Below are 19018 nucleotides of genomic sequence, written 5' to 3' on the forward strand. Positions count from 1 at the left end.
AGGGAGTCTTTCATTTTCACGCCCTTCGTGGCCCTTGTCTTCCTTTGGCCGATACCTTCCTTTTTCGAAGTGTCGGACCCCTTCCCTTCTTTCTCTCTGATTAGTGTTATATAGAGGGTGGTTGCCTAGTTGTACTTCCTCTTAAAACAATAATCACCACCACCACCACCTGACTGACCACATGAACTCCACCCATCGACCGCCAAGGAGTCAATAGACCGCAGGTTAAGAACCCTCGGATTAATGTGTTCGGTTTATGAACGTTGCTCTTCGTAGTTGAGTTACCGCAAAAGAGCAGAGTTCAACTAGTTCTCCGAGACAGGTAACACCCCATCATCTCCCTGCGCAGGACGCTCGTTGTGGACTGAAATTAAGATTAAAGTGAGATATGTGTGATACTTACAGCGGTTCTCCGTTGTTGGGCAGATCGGGAGGCCGCGGCCGGTCCTCGCCGTTTTTCACCGCCAAACTGTAACAAGAGAATACAAAGAATGAGTCTTATCTCACTCCAGCTTACACTGGGTGGGGTAAACAAACGAAAACAAGTTTCTCGACACACAGTGATGAAGAGATTCAACTCTTACCCAGTGGGAAGGATAAACCATGCTGAAGATCATAGTCCAGACCTGCCATGTGTATTTTATAACTCTAATTAATGCATCACTTTTTCTTTAAGAAACCATTTCTTTACCCCTTTGCTACTTATAGAGTATGTAGAAGCACCCTTACTGCTTGCAATTTAGTTCAAACACTTTCTCGCGTGGTACGATCGTAGCACTCCTTGAAGTTGTCCGCTGCACCGTTATAATGTTCCTTTGTTAGGATGAGACTGCCGGAAACATCCACAAGCAGTATGATGGCGAGTCGATCATAGGGTCGGAAGATACAGAATAGTTTTCGGGCTACAAGTTGCCACGGCTAGTCCGTAGTCCGACAGCTCTTTATTCCGACCGACCATTCGAGCAAAGGAGCGGTGGCTACGGCTCTATCCTGGCTCTACGCCTCTGTATTCGCGAGACGGAGAGTGGCTGGTCCCCACCGTCGGTTGTCCTGAGAATGGTTTTCCATTCTCCTGCACTATGGCGAATGCTGGAACACTTCCTAGTATAGACCACGGCCGCCAGTCCCTTCATCTTCTCCATACATTACCTTCACCGCTCCATACCTCCCTGCCCTGAGTGAGGGTGTTTCCGTCTAACAGGCCCGCGCTACCCCTTCAGGGTACCGAATACAAACATATTTTTTTAGTTTGAATATCCAGAAACACGAGGCAAGTCAATATTCAAGATTCTCCTCCCAGCGGCTCATCGCACAGCGTACAAATGCCTAACAGTGCGCAGCGCGTTAAAAACTTAGTTACGGACTTCAAATGTGTAAATGTGCGCAAAATGACACTCCGGCTGGGACTTGGGGAAGCAGCCCCAGGGGATCTGAACTTTAGAGCGTGGGTTGGTGACCACGGGCCCCTTAGCTGAGTGCTGGCATTGCTTCCACTTACTTGTGCCAGGCTCCTCAATTTAATCTCTCCTATCCGACCTCCCTTGGGCAATTCCCCCTGTGGGTGGGGGCGGTAGAATAACACCCACGGTATCCCCTGCCTGTCGTAAGAAGCGACTAAAAGGGGCCCCAGGGGCTCTGAACTTTGGAGCGTGGGTTGGCGACCACGGGTCCCTCAGCTGAGTGCTGGCATTGCTTCCACTTACTTGTGCCAGTCTCCTCACTTTCATCTATCCTCTCCGACCTACCTTGGTCAACTCTTGTTCTTTTCCGACCCCGACGCTATTAGGTTTGCGAGGGCTAGGGAGTCTTTCATTTTCACGCCCTTTGTGGCCCTTGTCTTTCTTTGACCGATATCTTCATTTTTCGAAGTGTCGGATCCCTTCCATTTTTCCCTCTGATTAGTGTTATATAGAGGATGGTTGCCTAGTTGTACTTCCTCTTAAAACAATAATCACCACCACCACCATCCCTTGGGCAACTCTTGTTCTTTTCCGGACCAGACGGTATTAGAGCACTCGAGGCCTAGGCAGACTTTCATTTTCATGCTCTTCATGGCCCTTGTCGTCCTTTGGCCGATACCTTCATTTTTCGAAGTGTCGGATACCTTTTATTTTTTTCATTCTGGTTAGTGTTGTATACAGTAGAGGATGGTTGCTTAGTTGTACTTCCTCTTAAAACAATAATCACTACCACTATTGACAGCTGTTCATAAAAGAAACAGGAAAGACTGTTGGAAGTACACTCTTGGCGCTGCATGAGACTTCCGTTCAAGAACAGACGGGAGATGAAAATGGTTGGGCCACTTTGAACCGGGCACAAGACAGTAGATTACATACGACGGATCAAATTTTTACATGCGCTATTTCGAGGTGGCGTAAGATAGTTGAAAGGGACAGTACCCCCTGTGGGTGGGGGACGCAGATGAAGAATACACCCACGGTATTCCCTGCCTATCATAAGAGGCGACTAAAAGGGCCCAAGGGGCTCTCAACTTGTGAGCGTGGGGTAGCGACCACGGGGCCCTTACCTGAGTCATCGCATTGCTTCTTCGGTTTCATTTATCCTATCCACCTATCTTGGTCAACTCTTGTTCTTTTCTGACTACGGCGGTATTAGGTTTGCGAATCCTAGGGAGTCTCAGTTTCACGCCCTTCGTGATCCTTTCTTTCTTGGGCCGATATCTTCATTTTTTCGAAGTGTGGGATCCCTTTCATTTTTCTCTCAAATTAGTGTTATATAGAGGTTAGTTACCTAGTTGTACTTCCTCTTAAATCACCACCACCCTCAACAATTAAGCACTCGAAATAATCTCATTCATAAAGTCCGCAGCACCAACTGGGGAGCAACAGCAGATACACTTCAAACTTCTAGTGTTCTCTGTGAGTGAATATTGTTTTCCGGTGTGGTTGAATAGCGCTTACATAAAGAAGATCGACACTTAGCTCAATATAGCAATGAGAACCATCTCTGGATGCACAAGAACTACTCTTTGGGCCGGGTCGAGTGGCTCAGACGGTTGAGGCGCTGGCTTTCTGACCCCAACATGGCCGGTTCGATCCTGGCTCAGTCCGATGATATTTCAAGGTGCTCAAACACGTCAGCCTCGTGTCAGTAGATTTACTGGCACGTAAAAGAACTCCTGTGCGACTAAATTCCGTTACCTCGGCGTCTCCGGAAACCGTAAATTTAGTTTTTGGGGCGTAAAGCAAATAACCTGTAATGAATGTAGGTCTTCGTGGCTCATTGTATTAACGTAAATAAATAAATGAATACTGGATTAAAGCCACTTTATTTATTTAATGAAGCCGAGCTTTCAGCCAAATTGCATTGGCCTTCATCAGGGCATGTTAAGTTCTGCTTCCGACAGTGAGCAAAGAAATTCAAAGAAACGTGGAAGTCATGACCGTACTATCCACGGCCTACCCCACTAACTGGACTCAAGGATCGTCGTGCTGTGATTCACCGCCCTCTGTCGATGGTTTCGTGAGTGCTTTAATCCAGTGTTCATTTATTTATTAAAATTTTTACTATATTGGCTTCCAACACTCAGCCATATAGCCCCCTCAGCATTAAGATAAGACGCACTGCTAAAAGAATAACTTATTTGAAAATAATGAACAACCTCGAACTTCTGATTCATGATGACATTCCACATTTGACAATAAACCGGCTTCCCACATCTACGACTAGCCCAACTGCGTGCGAATAGTAACATCCACATTGTTGCTAAATTACATGAATTCTGGACTGAGAGTACTCCATCTGAAGTACGTGACCTTATCGACCCCACACAGAAACCCAAGGGCTTTGAACTTTCGAAACATAAGTGGAAAAGTCTCGTCCGCATCCGAACAGGGCAAGGAGTATAAGCGTACACCCTACACAAGTGGGGCAAGCTCTCAGTTCCAGTCTCTGATTGCGGAACACCGTACCAAACCATCCGGCACATCATCTAGGCCACGAACCTACTACTGCTGGCGTAGCAGGGGGAGAGGTGATACTCCCACGTGGCGCGTCCCAGGTGGCGGATAGGGGGCCCTAACCGGCTTGCCGGCGGACTTGAGCGAAATAAAATACCTCTTGCGGACCAAACACATAACCCCTGCGGGTGAGGGACGCAGACGAAGAATACACCCACGGTATCCCCTGCCTGCCGTAAGAGGCAATTAAAAGGGGCGACCAGGGGATTATTTTATTAGAACTATGAAACTACTTGTGATATTTACCACCACGCGGGGAACACTATGGGTCGCTTTTACTTGCGCGTAGTACCACTATGTTGGGTACCAAATAGGTTTGTGATTAGTAGCAAAAGAGTACGTTGCTGGCTTCTACAGTACCTGTGATTCGTACCCCTATGTGCGCAACACCATGGGATTAGCGACACCATGGTTCTGCCTTGCTTCTGCTTAGTGAGGAACGCCATAGGTTTGCGTTGCCAGTATAGGTTTGCGTTGCCTGTAAATAGCGCCACAGTGTGCGAAACACCATAGGTCTGTGTTACATGTCATCATCATCATCATCATCTGTTTACCCTCTAGGTTCGGCTTTTCCCTCGGACTCAGCGAGGGATCCCACCTCTACCGCCTCAAGGGCAGTGTCCTAGAGCTTCAGACTCTTGGTCGGGGATACAGCTGGGGAGAATGACCAGTACCTCGCCCAGGCGGCCTCACCTGCTATGCTGAACAGGGGCCTTGTGGAGGGATGGGAAGATTGGAAGGGATAGGCAAGGAAGAGGTAAGGAAGCGGCCGTGGCCTTAAGTTAGGTACCATCCCGGCATTCGCCTGGAGGAGAAGTGGGAAACCACGGAAAACCACTTCCAGGATGGCTGAGGTGGGAATCGAACCCACCTCTACTCAGTTGACCTCCCGAGGCTGAGTGGACCCCGTTCCAGCCCTCGTACCACTTTTCAAATTTCGTGGCAGAGCAGGGAATCGAACCCGGACCTCCGGGGGTGGCAGCTAATCACGCTAACCACTACACCACAGAGGCGGACTGTGTTACATGTACGAATTTCATTACCTGTGAGTAGTACTATAATGTGTGGAATACCGCGAGTCTACGCTGCTTTTGATTAATACCGCAACATGACAAATAGCATGGTTCTATTTTCCTAGCGATAAGTACCATTTTGAGGGGCCGATGACCTGGATTTTGGACCCATTTCGACTACAAGCATCATCGATTCAGTATTATGCTTTAGACGCAATTCCTGGGTCAGTAATACTATTATTTAGCGCTAGTTTCTGGGAATGTGGGGCATTGCGGGTTGGATCCACTGATTGTTTTAAATTCATATCCATCCATTCGTTCTTCGCCCTCATGTTTTCGAATCTGGTCAGTGGAGGATTCTAGATTTTAAATGATCATAACATTTCGTCTCATTTCGTACCATTAGGGGCCGATGACCTCGATGTTAGGCCCTTTAAAACTACAAGCATCATCATCATCAGCAGCAGCAGCAGCAGCAGCAGCAGCATCTAGGAGTGCTACTGGAGAGTTTTCCCAGGGGATCCGAGAGACTTCTTCAGTGCTACACCATCAAGCCTTGAGTGGATAAATAGACTGGACGTTAGGCTCTAACATTCTTTTGTCTTGGTGCCATTCTAGTAATATGTATTTTATTAATTTGTATGCATTATTTATTTTTTGTGTTTTTGGTAATTTGTATGCATAGGTGTATTTTCCCTCTTGTTTCCTGTCATTCCATTAAAATGTATTTTATTATTTGTATTTTTTGTTTGTTTATTACCGAGCGAGTGGGCCGTGCGGTTAGGGGCAAGCAACTGTGAGCTTGTATTCGGGAGATAGTGGGTTCGAACCCACTGTCGGCAGACCTGAAGATGATTTTCCGTGGTTTCCCATGTTCATACCAGGTACATGCTGTACCTTAATTAAGACCACGGCTACTTACTTCCGACTCTTAGCCCTTTCCTATCACACCGTCACCATAGGACTTACCTGTGTCGGTGCAAGGTAAAGCAAGATGTTAAAAAATATTCGATCATTATTGTTAGTTATGCATTATTATCTTTTATTTTTGTATTTATAGTAGTATATGTATGTTTGTATGGTTGTTTTTCTTCCTTTTTTAATGACCTCCTGTGGGTGGGGTCAGTGAAATAACACCCTGGGTATCCCCTGGCTGTCGTAAGAGGCGACTAAAAGGGGACCTAGGGGCTCTAAACTTTGGAGTGTAGGTTGGCGACCACGGGGCTCTTAGCTGTGTCCTGGCATTGCTTCCACTTATGCCAGGCTCCTCACTTTCATGTATCCTACCCAACCGCCCTTGATCAACTCTTGTTCTTTTCCTACCCTGACGCTATTAGGTTTCCGAAGGCTAGGGAGTCTTTCATTTTCGCGTCTTGTCTTTCTTTGGCCGATACCTTCATTTTTCGAAGTATCGGATCCTTTGCATTATAGTCATGTATAGTGGATGATTGCCTAATTGTACTTCCTCTTAAAACAGTAATCACCACCACCTTCCTTGTGTAATGCCATACCATACCCTAAGTAAAATAAATACATTTCCTCAACTTTTTACACGTTTCTACGTTCTGTTTGTTTACTTCCTCCCATGTTTACGGGATGATATTCAAATACATCCGGACTGAATCGGAATGAAACTCACCGACTTGGGTTCAGAAGGCCTGCGTTCTGCCATTTGAGCCATTCAGCCCGACTGTCAGAGTTGTATTCAGTTGTATAGTCCGTTCAGTAATGAACTCTTCCTTATCAGTTACTACTGATCTGCATTTAGGGCAGTTCGCCCGGGTGGCAGATTCCCTATCTGTTGTTTTCCTAGCCTTTTCTTAAATTATTTCAAAGGCTTTGGAAATTTACTGAACATCTATCTTGGTAAGTTATTCCAATCCCTATCTCCCCTTCCTATACATTAATATTTGCCCCAATTTGTCCTCTTGAATTCCAATTTTATCCTTATATTATGATTTTTCCTACTTTTAAAGACATCACTCAATCATATTCGTCTACTAATGCCATTCAACGCCATCTCTCCACTGACAGCTGGGAACATACCACTAAGTCGAGCGGCTCGTCTTCTTTGTCCCAAGTCTTCCCAGCCCAAACTTTGCAACATTTTTGTAACGCTACTTTATTTTGTCGAAAAGCACCCAGAGCAAATCGAACTGCTTTTCTTTGTATTTTTTCCAGTTCTTGAATCAATTACTCCTGGTGATACAATGGAACCATACTCTATTTGGGGTATTACCAGGGACTTGTATGCCCTCTCCTTTACATCCTTACTGCAACCTCTAAACACCCTCATAATCATGTGCAGAGTTCTTCAGACAATGAGTCATATTTATCTTGCTTTATAGATCGAATTTCAAGACAAAGAACGTGGTAACTGAGAGGTTGTCAATGGCTTCTCACCAAGGTGGTCGGGGTTTGAATTGTAGCCAACACACTTGGCGTTTCTGAAATAAGAAATCACGCCACTGTGGTTTGGAATCCACTCAAAATGGAAGATTCTGTGGTTATGAACAGGATATAAATAGTCACTTAAAACAACAAGCTTCCTTGCTTGCTTGTGTAGAAACGAAATGAACTCCAAATGTATATAAAACACAGCAATAAAATGATCACGGCTTCCTTCGATCTTCCACAATTTTGGGCTCTCCATTTAAATACGAAATTGTTGAAACTAATTCATCTCCCAAGGAGAAAATACCTCAGTGTGGACGTGAATTGCTCGAAAGCTGTGTACATCACAACTCTTTGCGTTTGGCAATACCGCTAGTAAATATCAGAATCGTACTCAATTATATAATTTGATGTCCGGCTCCATGACTAAATGGTTAGAGGACTGGTCTTTGCTCCATGGAATCCCGGGTTGAATTCCCGGCTGGGTCGGGGTTTTTAACCTGAATTGGTTAATTCCGATGGCTCGGGGTCTGGGTGCGTATGCTCTCTCAGGAATAAGCATCCATCATACTTAGCGCCCCATCCTCAAAGTCGCGTAGGTCGCCTATAAGGCGTCAACTCGAAATACCTGCACCGGGCCTCTCCGGAGGCCAAACGCCATTTTATTTAAAATCTGCTCAATATTCAAAGAGTAGATATTAATCTTGCTTTATGAAAATGAGATACAAACACACCTACGCCACTTCCACACCGCCGTAGGCCACCACATTGGACGGGTAGCCTATACTGCCCTCTCTCGGCATCTGTCTTCAGTGTCCATAATAGGCGAAGGGCAAGGAAGGCCAATGATGCATTGAGCCCCGAGTCAAACTGGGGGTGCAACCCGCTAAACAGTCCTTGCATATGCAGATAGAACGCGAACGATGGTCCTCACAGCTGAGATGATTTCTTTAAAGCATTGACCGTGACATTACGGTTAACGGAGAAGCCATCAATGACATTCAGTACGAAGATGATACAGTATTAATGGCTGAAAGGTTGGAAGATCTACAATGTCTTTTGATCGAGTGTTTCACGTAAGTCATAAGTATGAGCTTGATATCACTGTCATAATAGACCCCCGCGCGGATGTACAAAATAATATCCGCATCCGCTCTTCCTTCATCCGCACCCGCATCCGCGAATGGTTATCCGAATCCGCAAATGGTTATCCGCGGATATTTTATTACACAGTGATATCGACACCTATCGATGTCTGACCTTTGTTCCTCCCTTCCTCTAATTCCGGACAGGAGCCAGTTAGGCTTAGGGCTGATTTACAGCTTTATGGTTTCAAGGCTCTTTATATATCACCATTCTCCCATACCAATGTCAAGGGTCGCCTAACCACAAACAATAAAATCAATAAACATCATTAAACAATAAACATAATTATTTAGAAATTATCAGCAAAATTATCCGCACTGCCATACAGTTTGCATCCGCCAAGACACTAACGGATAAATCCGCGGATATCCGCATCCGTTCAGGGCTTTAGTCATAAGTAGACACCTAGCTTTTGCCTCATAGTGTTTTTACAGTGAATTACTAACCAACAGAGAGAACCTGCATTTAAACGAACATTGGGATCACGCGCTTGAAATTAGATGTAGAACTGAGGCAGCAATACCTGCTTTCGTGGAGATGAAACTCTTGTTATTACGCTACGAACAGAGCCTAGACCTGAAGAGGGATTAGCAAGATGCTCTGTCTTCTCAGCTCCCTTATAATACGCTGACATGTGGACTCTTTCTGCAGTTACAGAGAAATAATCCGAACTTTGGAAATATAGGTGTATAGGCAGATCTTGAGTATCTCGTGGTCCGACCGCAGCACAAATTTGGAGATTCTTCGAAGAATGAGCTTCCAACCTGAATTTATAGCTCATTAAAACGGAGCTTGAATACCTTCGGCACATAATAAAAAAACGAGCAAAAATTTCTCCTACCAGTCGTAACACAAGTAGTAGTACAAGAGGGTCCGGTAGTAGAAGAATTTCCTAGTTGGTGAACTTTAGGGAATGATATAATTTAAATTCTGCTCAGCTATTCAAAATTGCCCTTCACCCCTGTTTGTGGGGGCAAAACGAATAACACCCAAGTATCCCCTGCCCGTCGTAAGAAGTGACTAAAAGTGGCCCTAGGTGCTCTCACCTTATGAGCGTTTGGTAGCGACAACGGGATCCTGAGCTGATTCCTTGAATTGCTTGCACTTACTTGTGCCAGGCTCCTCTCTTTCAGTTACCCTATCCGACCTCCCTTGATCAACTACTGTTTTTTCCGACCAAGAATATTAGCTATCGAGACCTAGGAAGTCTTTCTTTTCACGTCCTTTGTAGCCATTGTCTTTTCTTTGGCCGATACCTTCATTTTTGAAGTGTCGGCCACCTACCATTTTTCCTTCTGATTAGTGTTAATAGAGGATGGTTAGCTAGTTGTAATTCCTCTTAAAATAATAATCACCACCATCACTCTTCAAAATTTCCCCCTCCCCTCGTTTGTGGGAGAGTAAGAATAACACCCACGGTATCCCCCGCCTGTCGTAAGATGCGGCTAAAAGTGGGAGCGTGGGTTGACGACCACGGGGCCGTTATTTGAGTCTTGGCATTGCTTCCGCTTACTTGTGCCATCCTCACTTTCATGTAACCTATACGATTTTCCTTGATCAACTCTTTTTCTTTTCCGACCCTGACAGTATTAGGTTTTCGAGGCATAGGGAGACTTGAATTTTCACGTCTTCGTGGCCGTTGGCTTTCTTTGGCCGATACCTTCATTTCTTCGAAATGTCGGGCGCCTTTCATTTTTTCCTATGATCAGTGTTAATAGCAATAATAATCTTTATATTAATGTCGTAATGGGTCCACCTTTCAATATTGTGATTACAATTCAATACGGACCAGAACCATAAAATTTATATCCTACCAGCAAATGTACCCGTGCTTCGCTACGGTATTCTACATTGTATTCGAATATCGAAGTAAATGCTGTACATGCAGTAAATAAGATGGTTTTAAAATTGCATGTCTCTTAGCTTATCCGAGAAACAGCAAGGGGAGGTCCGAATACGTTGTTTCCAAAGTAAAGTGTTTGTTACGTATTTGTGATGATAACGGCAGGCTCACTTGTCTACTGCCATTCACAATCGAGTTGGGAAGTTTACATTATAATTGCAGGCCCCATTGCCTACTGCGCGGTCACAATCGATTTGGGGAGTTTTCGTTACAATGGCAGCCCCCTTTCTTACTTCCAGACAGATAACAGTTGAGGAGTTTCTATTGTAATTGGCAGGCAACTAACCTACTATCAGTCGAAATTGAGTTGTGCAGTTATCATTATAATGTCAGGCCCCTTTTCCTACTGCAGCCAGCTTACTGCCAGTCACACCAAGTTGGTGAGTTTCCATCAAAATAGCAGGCCACTATGCCTAATGCCAGTCACATTTTAGATGGTTACATTTGTTTATAATGGCGGGCACCCTGTTCTACAGCCAAACACAATCGGGTAGGGGAGTTTTAAACAAAACTGCATGCTCCATTGCCTTCTGCAAGTCAAATCGAGAAGTGAACTATTCATTACAATGGTAGGCCTTCCATACTAATGGCAGTTACACAGGAGTTGGAGAAGGAACCCATTCCTACCGCCAGTCAAAGTCGGTGTGGGGAGTAGGCCTACTGATTACAATAGCAGACACACCCTTTCTCGATCGCTACAACTCGACATCAGTGAATATATATAGATCGACATACGAAAGTATATGCGTGTTTACAATATTGCAGACCTTCATTTACAGATTAACTGCTGTTAAACGTACGTCATATCGACAAAGGATTGTACCATAAGACGCCGGATTTAGTGGCCTAAATGGCTGGTCCTATGATATCTCATCTATTCTTGTGTCAGAGTGAGTTAGAAACGACCCCCTGTGGGTGGGGGACGCAGACGAAGAATACACCCACGGTATCCCCTGCCTGTCGTAAGAGGCGACTAAAAGGGGCGACCAGGGGATGATTGGATTAGAACCATGAAACTACTTGTGATTTGTACCACCACGCGGGAAACACCATGGGTCGCTATTACTTGCGCGTAGAACCACTATGTTTGGTACCAAATAGGTTTGTGATTAGTAGCAATCAGGAGCACCGTGCGGTCAGGCTTTTACGGTACCAGTGATTAGTAGCACAATATGAGCGACGCCAGGGTTCTGGCTTGCCTATGATTAGTACCCACTATATAAGGAACACCACGGGATAGTACGAGTCCCTGTGGTTAGTACACTTACGTAGGTAATGAAAACCATAGGTTTGCGTTGCCTGTAAATGGCGCCGCTGTGTGTGAAACACCATAGGTCTGTATTACCTGTGCGAATTTCATTACCTGTGAGTAGTACCATAACATGTGGAATACCGCGAGTCTACGATACTTTTGATTAGTACCGCACCATGACAAATACCATGGTTCTACTTTCTAAGCGATAAGTACCATTATGAGAGGCCGATAACCTATAACTTACTTTGGACCTCTTTAGCTTGCAAGCATCAACGTCCAATGTAAAGTATGTATATATATCTGTACTAGCAGGCAATGCCTTATTCCATTATCTCCTGTAATTTTTCTTCTTTTGTTCCAAAATAAGGCATTGCGAATTAGATCCACTGATTGTTTTAATTTCATACTCATTTTTCATCGCATTTTTTTAAAACTCTAATCAGTGGCTACGTTTTAAATTTTAACTATCATATGTCATTTCGTCCATCTCGTTCCATTAGGGGCCGATGACCTTCGATGTTAGGCCCCTTTAAACAACAAGCATCATCATCATCAGTATTGAGCTCTAGAAGCAGTCCTTTGGTCAGTATTACTATTGTTCTCCGTCAGTTTCTGAGACTGAGGCATTGCGGGTCGTCTCCACTGATTGTTTTAACTTCATATCCATCCGTTCATTTTTAGTTCTCACGCTTTGAATTCTGGTCAGTGGAGGATTTTGGATTTTTATTTTTTCATTGTATTTAGTCTCATTTCGTATCATCAGGGGCCGATGACCTAGATGTTAGCCCCTTAAAACAACAAGCATCATCATCATCATCATGAGTTAGAAACGTTGAACAGGGTAAAGTTTTTGTAAGATTATCTCACATTGCATTACTTTTCGGATAATTATGTGAGAGCTACATACAGTACATAGCATTTGGCTCACATATGGCTACTGGGTGGGCCAATTTTCGTGAAGAGTTTGATGATTCTATATTTCCTATAAGTGATTGAAAGTATGAATTATGCATGTGAAAAGTCCAAATTTACTTAACATCGATTAATAGAGAAAAATCAAACGTAAAAGGGATAGAGGTACGACAAAAAGTCATAAGACCAAATTGAACTGAGAATGTGCAATCCGTTCTGTGATAGGACTTCCCGAAGGTCTGCACCATCATTAAAATTGCCTCCATATTTCGATATTCTTCGGGAATAAAAACTGAAAAATTTAAAGATCTTGGAAGTTTTCCGTCCGTTACAGGCTAAAATGTATAATTTTGTCAAATTTCAATTTTCTTTTTCGTCTGGCAGATTATGCCGCAAACTGGATTTTGGTCGAGGAGGGTAAAAATGAGGACTTTCAGGAAACAAAACAAAAAAAATATGCAGATGGTCATTATTACCCCTTAAACGGGTAACTGTGCGAAAATTTCGCCAAAATAGTCAATGTAGAGGCACACAGTCGTTACGATTTTATTTATATAGATAGATAAGGAATCTGCTCCACGTACAACACCTTTTGGACTATGTCTGCTGGACTTAACCTGCAAAACTGACCATTCATGATATCTCCCTTATTAATCCTAATGACGAAAAAATGCACATGAAAAACAGTTTTAGAAACGGAATTCCATCACGTTTGGTCGATTTCCAGTCAGGTTGATCTTGTACTGTATATGTTGGGGAAGAGTGAAATCACCATTTCGGTTCCCTATAAACCACCAGTCCATTCCGGGAACATGAAATGTTATTGACCTTTAAAACCTACCTTTGGACAGGTGGATGCTAAATATAAAGTTTGGTTAGAATATCTTCAGTAGTTTTCAAGTTGTAAGAAATACGCTTTACACGCACCTGCTCTTGAGTTAAGTCCGATGGGACTTGTACCGAAAAACGGTCCGTTAATGATATCTCCCTTATTAATCCTCGTATGGAAATGATGCACACGAGAAAAAAGGTTTAGAAATTAATTTCCATTAAGGCAGGTAGATTTCCATTAAGTTTGGTTGTGTATATTTTGTGGGAGTGCAAAATCACGTTTTCGGTTTCGTATAAACCCCCAGTCAGTTCAGGAATTTAGAAAAATTATTTGCCCTAAAACCTACCCAAGGGCAGGTGGATTTTAAATATGAAGTTTGGTGGAAATATATCCAGTAGATTCCAGCACTCGTGTACATACGGAGTAATTAAGGAAGAAAATAATACAGTTAAGAAAGTTGAAATTAATAGAAAATGGATTGTAACTGAGGACAGCCGGATAACGACAAATATGTAAATGCCAAGTGAATGTATTGGAAAATCAAATGGCCATCAATAAATTATTTTGTTGTGAGTTATGGACATAATAAAGTGGTAACAGAGGAGAAATTTTGGCGCAGTCTTAGGTAAACAGATAAGAAGATGACTAATGGTGTTGTTACTTAATCTATTCGAGGGCGGTTATAACCTCCAACGATATTTCGCCAATATCCCGCAGATAGGCCGATTGACGCCTCTCTTGCGTTCTACCCAAGGAACAACCACGAATTTAAAAGCATGATGAGGAAAATGGCATTACGTTACTTCCCTGCTTGCAAGCAGTCAGAGACGTTGCCATGGTATCCTGTAGGTTCGTTGTCGGTCTGTCGGTCACTCAATGCAGAGCATGACACCCGCAGAAAATAGTAAATTTCTCCGTCATGTGAAGAGTAAGGTAAATTATGAACATAACGAAAGTTGTTTATAATGAAGAGGCGTTTCACGTACGGTCCACGGAGTTTACAGAAAATCAATAGTATAAGAGAAAATGGAGGAAAGCCTTCCTGGTTTTTCTATAAACTCCCCGTCTATTCAAAGATTTTAAAATGATATGCATATAGAAACCTTCCTCGGGATGAGTATACTCTAAATATGAAGTTTGGTTGAGATCTATCCAGCCGTTTCGACGTGATGGTGGAACAGACAAACAGACAAACAGACACGAAAAGTAAAAACCACCGATTCGGTCTTGAGTTGACCTAGAACGGATAAATATCTGAAAAATTGGCAAAACAAAAAGAAATTACAGACAACGGACCCCCTACAACTTTATTTATATCCTATGATAGTGTTAATAGAGCATGGTTGCCCGATTGTACTTCCTCTTAAAACAATAATCACCACCAACACCAGTTGGGTAATCCTCAAGTCAACGAATTGTACGGAAATTGTTCAAGTTCTTTGTATTAACTAAATATTTTTGGTATAGAAGTTGAAAAAGTGCAACAGAAATTAAGAACACCGTACAGACTCTAATGTTTCATGCATAGAAACAAATGAAAACACAATACATTTAAACCTTGTCTAGAATATTCTATGAACATATTTGTATCACTTCCTAAGTATTTTTAAAATTTGAATGTAAATCAATAGCACGCGAATGGTAAACAGCATATAAAAGATAGGCAAGTCAGTATTTAAAGGTGTTAGAAAACATAACAACAACAACACCACCAATCTCCGTACAGGCCATGAAGGCAGGCCCCGATTTCAAGTAGTTAGTGCCCTGGGCAAACAATATTTAGCCGCCCCCCCCCCCCGCGGCTCGTTTTTCTGTTCCGCTAAAAATATAATTGTTTACAAATTAAAGATTACATTTTCAAGATCATGAGTTTTAAAACAGCACATTATGCAAATAAATTTAATTTTCATAATTAAATTTATCAAGCCAAATAAAGGTAACAGCCAAATAAGAATCAGGCTGTTTTTATTTCTATTTAAAAAGCCGTTTGTTCAATTTGATAGTTTGTGCGTAAGTAAATAATTTTAGAAATCAGACACATATAAACTATCAATAATTTATTGTAATATATTTCAATCACATTTAAAAATACAAGTTTTGTTTATAGGCTACTTGTATATAATACCACTTTACATAAAATATTTTTTCCTTGATTTTTCCTAGCAAACTCTTGAACAGTTTCATCAAAGTTGGTTTTCAAGGTTAAATCTTTTAACTTTCCAATAGGAAGTGTTGCCCTCTTAGCATCTTTACTCCGCTCAAAACTGAAAAATCCCTTTCTGCAGTACAGTTGGTTATTGGTAAGGTCAAAAACATCCTAATTGCAATTTCAAGGTTGGGAAAAGTACTTGACAAATTGGTTTGCTTAATATAAGAATACACTCAGGCAAGTTTTGGAATCCCTCGAGTTCAACTATATTTGTAAGTGTACACACTCATTTACAAAATCTTCAGGGTACAGCGAACTAAGTTTGAAAGCAGTGTTTTTCACTTCTGATGATTCGGATGAGGAAGTCAGTAGTAGAGGTAACACTTGAAATTTAGAAGCTACGACTTCATATGCTTCTTTCCTTCTTGCTAAGTTTCCTATAAGTGTGTCCATTATTTTACGGAACACATTATTTTTGAAATTTGTTCTTTCATCTAGGTCTCCTCCAATCCCACGTGTTTCATCTGCAAATATTTTCCGTTTTCTTACTCTTGAGTAGCTTGGAACATCACATCCACCGATTTTCAAAGCAGATTGCTCATATAAGTAAAACTCATCCCTTTTCGCTTTGATGAATCCTTCCAGGGTTTTCAGTTGTTTTACTCCTCCCTCAAGATTAAGATGTTCATACTGCAAGTTTTTAGAACACTTGTCAACTCTTTCCAAAATGTCGTCCCACCCAACTGACAGAAAAGTGGTCTCAAAATTCTGAAATTTAGTTTCAAGGTTTTGTGCCTCAAGTCTACAAGCGGGTTTTACACTGGAGTCTTCAGATACCTGCCCCAACGATTGTTGTATTTCTTACCTTTTACCAAAGCTCTGACAGCGTCTGCTCTTGCAGACCATCTGGTTTCTGATAAAGATTTTACCACTGGCGTACCGTTTCTTGCGAAGAATTGCTTCAAAATACTCCACCTGTACGTTGACACAGAAAAGTAATTATACAACACCTGGACGAAGCCAAAGAAAACTACTGTGGCAGTGCAGCATTCTGCGGCAGGCGAACCAACAAGATTTAATGAATGTGCTGCACACGGTATGTATTCAGCAAAGGGATTTATTCGGGCCTGAAGACCTGAGTAAGCTCCTGACATACTGGAAGCATTTTCATAACTTTGGCCCCTACAATTCTTGATGTTGATTTCGAAACTCTCAAGACAGTCAACTACAGCTTTTTCTAGTCCAGCAGATGTATGTGATATTCCAGGCAGAAGCTTAATCAGTCTTTCTACAGGATTTGGCTCTTTTTGAGGTACATATCGTAAAACAATAGCCAACTGGTCAGTGTGAGAGCGATCAGGCGTCGAATGTACAATGAGATAGTAGTATCTAGCTTCTTTTACTTCATCAATTACAGTTGTAAGCACACCATTCCCCATAACTTCAATACATTCATTACATATTTGACCTTTGTTACCATATTTCCTGATGTGCTGGGCAAGGAAATGGTCATATTTACTAATTAACTCGAGGATCCAAGATATAACCTTTTGAAGTTGATCCAAAATCCTCATTGGCTCCTTGGAAAGGTAAACCCCTAACTGCCAAAAATCGTACAACAGAAACTATTCTTGAGAACATACTTCGCCAGTAGTTTACCTCTTTTTCATACTGAGTAAACAGAATTGTATCAACCTGCATTAACTGTTTTTGTCTGGTGATGTACGTAAGAACATTACCCATGTGGTCATGAGATTGTAAGTTCGCATAAATTTCGATAAATCCACCATTACGTTTTGTTTTGGACATTCTAAACTACCGAATTTAATCGGCAATCCAATTAGCAGGATCATTAATAGGAAATGAATTAGGTAAGATTGCCTCAGGTTGTGACTGTGAAATAGTTCCAAACGGACAACTTCAGGCTCGTCGTTCAATTTAATACTAACACAGGGCTGATCAGGCTGTATATCTAGGCCTTGTAAGTCTTCTTGTGTAAAGTTAAATGGGACCGATGATGAAGTCGAAGGTTTTGTTAAGTCATCATGGCATTCCGATGCCGAGGTTGGAGTAGAACGAATCAAAGTAAAGAACTTTACCGTTTTTGGCACTTTATTCAGTAGTTAAAGTTCGTCACTCTGCTTTTTAGCAGCGCGTATTCAGCACCAGTAAACTTTTTACTCATGGTTAAATACTGAAAAACATGTAAGAATTACACGAGACAATGAGTTGGCTAGGTGAGGTTATCAGGTTGATGGTGAGCGGATGTAAACAGCAACACGCACACGAACCGTTACGAGCCAATGACAGAAAGGGGGATGTCTAGACTAACAGGGTTGCCAAGCCACCAGCTACAACTGCCCATCAAGCACCCGCACGAGTTAAATAATACCTTTCTTATTGTTTGCAGTTATTTAATTTTCTTCATAAAATATAAATATATAAATTAAATCCGTGTTTTAAAGTTTAGTTTAAAGTGCGTTATATAGGCTAAAAAAATAATTGGAATAAAGTAAAAGTAATTTGAGTGTAATTAATCCAAGACGTAATTCACGCAGGCCATAATTACTCGATCCACCAGCCGCCGCCCCTCAAAAACTGGCGCCCTGGGCAAATGCCCAGTCCGCCCATTTGTAAATCGGGGCCTGCATGAAGGCCCTTGGAAGGGAGAAAGGTAAAGGCTTTCACGACCCGTAACCTCGGTACTTGGTAGGTTGGGTTGGTTAGCTCTACACTCGGCCACCTTTGCCACCAAGAATTAACCTGGTACCCGTTTTTGGTGTAGGCTGAGTGAACCTCAGGGCGATTTGCACCTCCGGAAGTGGAAATCTCGTTTCTTACATTTTGCGACTTCCTCACGGGAAATCGAACCCACGTTCTTCCGAGTGAACCGAGCACTCCTTTATCGCTTCGGCCAGGCAGCCCCTAAAGATGTAACATAAAATCTGCAGCTTTTCATATTTTGGTAAACAATTTTTCCTAAAGATTAATTCTTCTATTCTCAAAAACAAAACTGATTTGAAAAAAATTTACCGAGCAAGTGGCGCGCCGCTTGGGTCACGTAACTATCAGTTTGCATTTGTGAGATACTGAGTTCGAACCCTATTGTTGGAATCCCTGAAGATGGTTTTCCGTGGTCTTCTCCTAGCCGTTTACTGTCCCATCGTCGCCATAAGACCTATAGTGTCGGTGTGACGTAATACACTTTGTAAAAAAAAAGAAAATCATCTTTTGATGGAAATACTCCATATTTCTGATTACTATTTAATGCCTTCTTACGATGAATTTTTAACACTTTTGATGCACCATGTAATGTTCTACATCGGTCTATGTGTCATAAAACAGTAATTTTAGTTCTTGTTGTGACAGGCGGACGACTAACGCAGGCAGCCCGGCCGAGGATATTACAAACACACTGCTCGCTCAGACGGCGA

General features: G+C 42.4%; 1 protein-coding gene across 1 annotated transcript in view; it reads right to left on the reverse strand.

The window, feature by feature from the left end:
* Window positions 1-19018, reverse strand: part of Dhit (Double hit) — a 1255395-nt gene that overhangs the window by 241053 nt on the left and 995324 nt on the right. The window contains exon 5 of the mRNA XM_067145213.2: window positions 404-469. Coding sequence (XP_067001314.1) covers window positions 404-469 — 66 coding nt within the window. The remainder of the gene's footprint in view (window positions 1-403; window positions 470-19018) is intronic.

The sequence above is a fragment of the Anabrus simplex genome, chromosome 4 (genome assembly GCF_040414725.1).
Source record: "Anabrus simplex isolate iqAnaSimp1 chromosome 4, ASM4041472v1, whole genome shotgun sequence".
Lineage (NCBI taxonomy): Eukaryota > Metazoa > Arthropoda > Insecta > Orthoptera > Tettigoniidae > Anabrus > Anabrus simplex.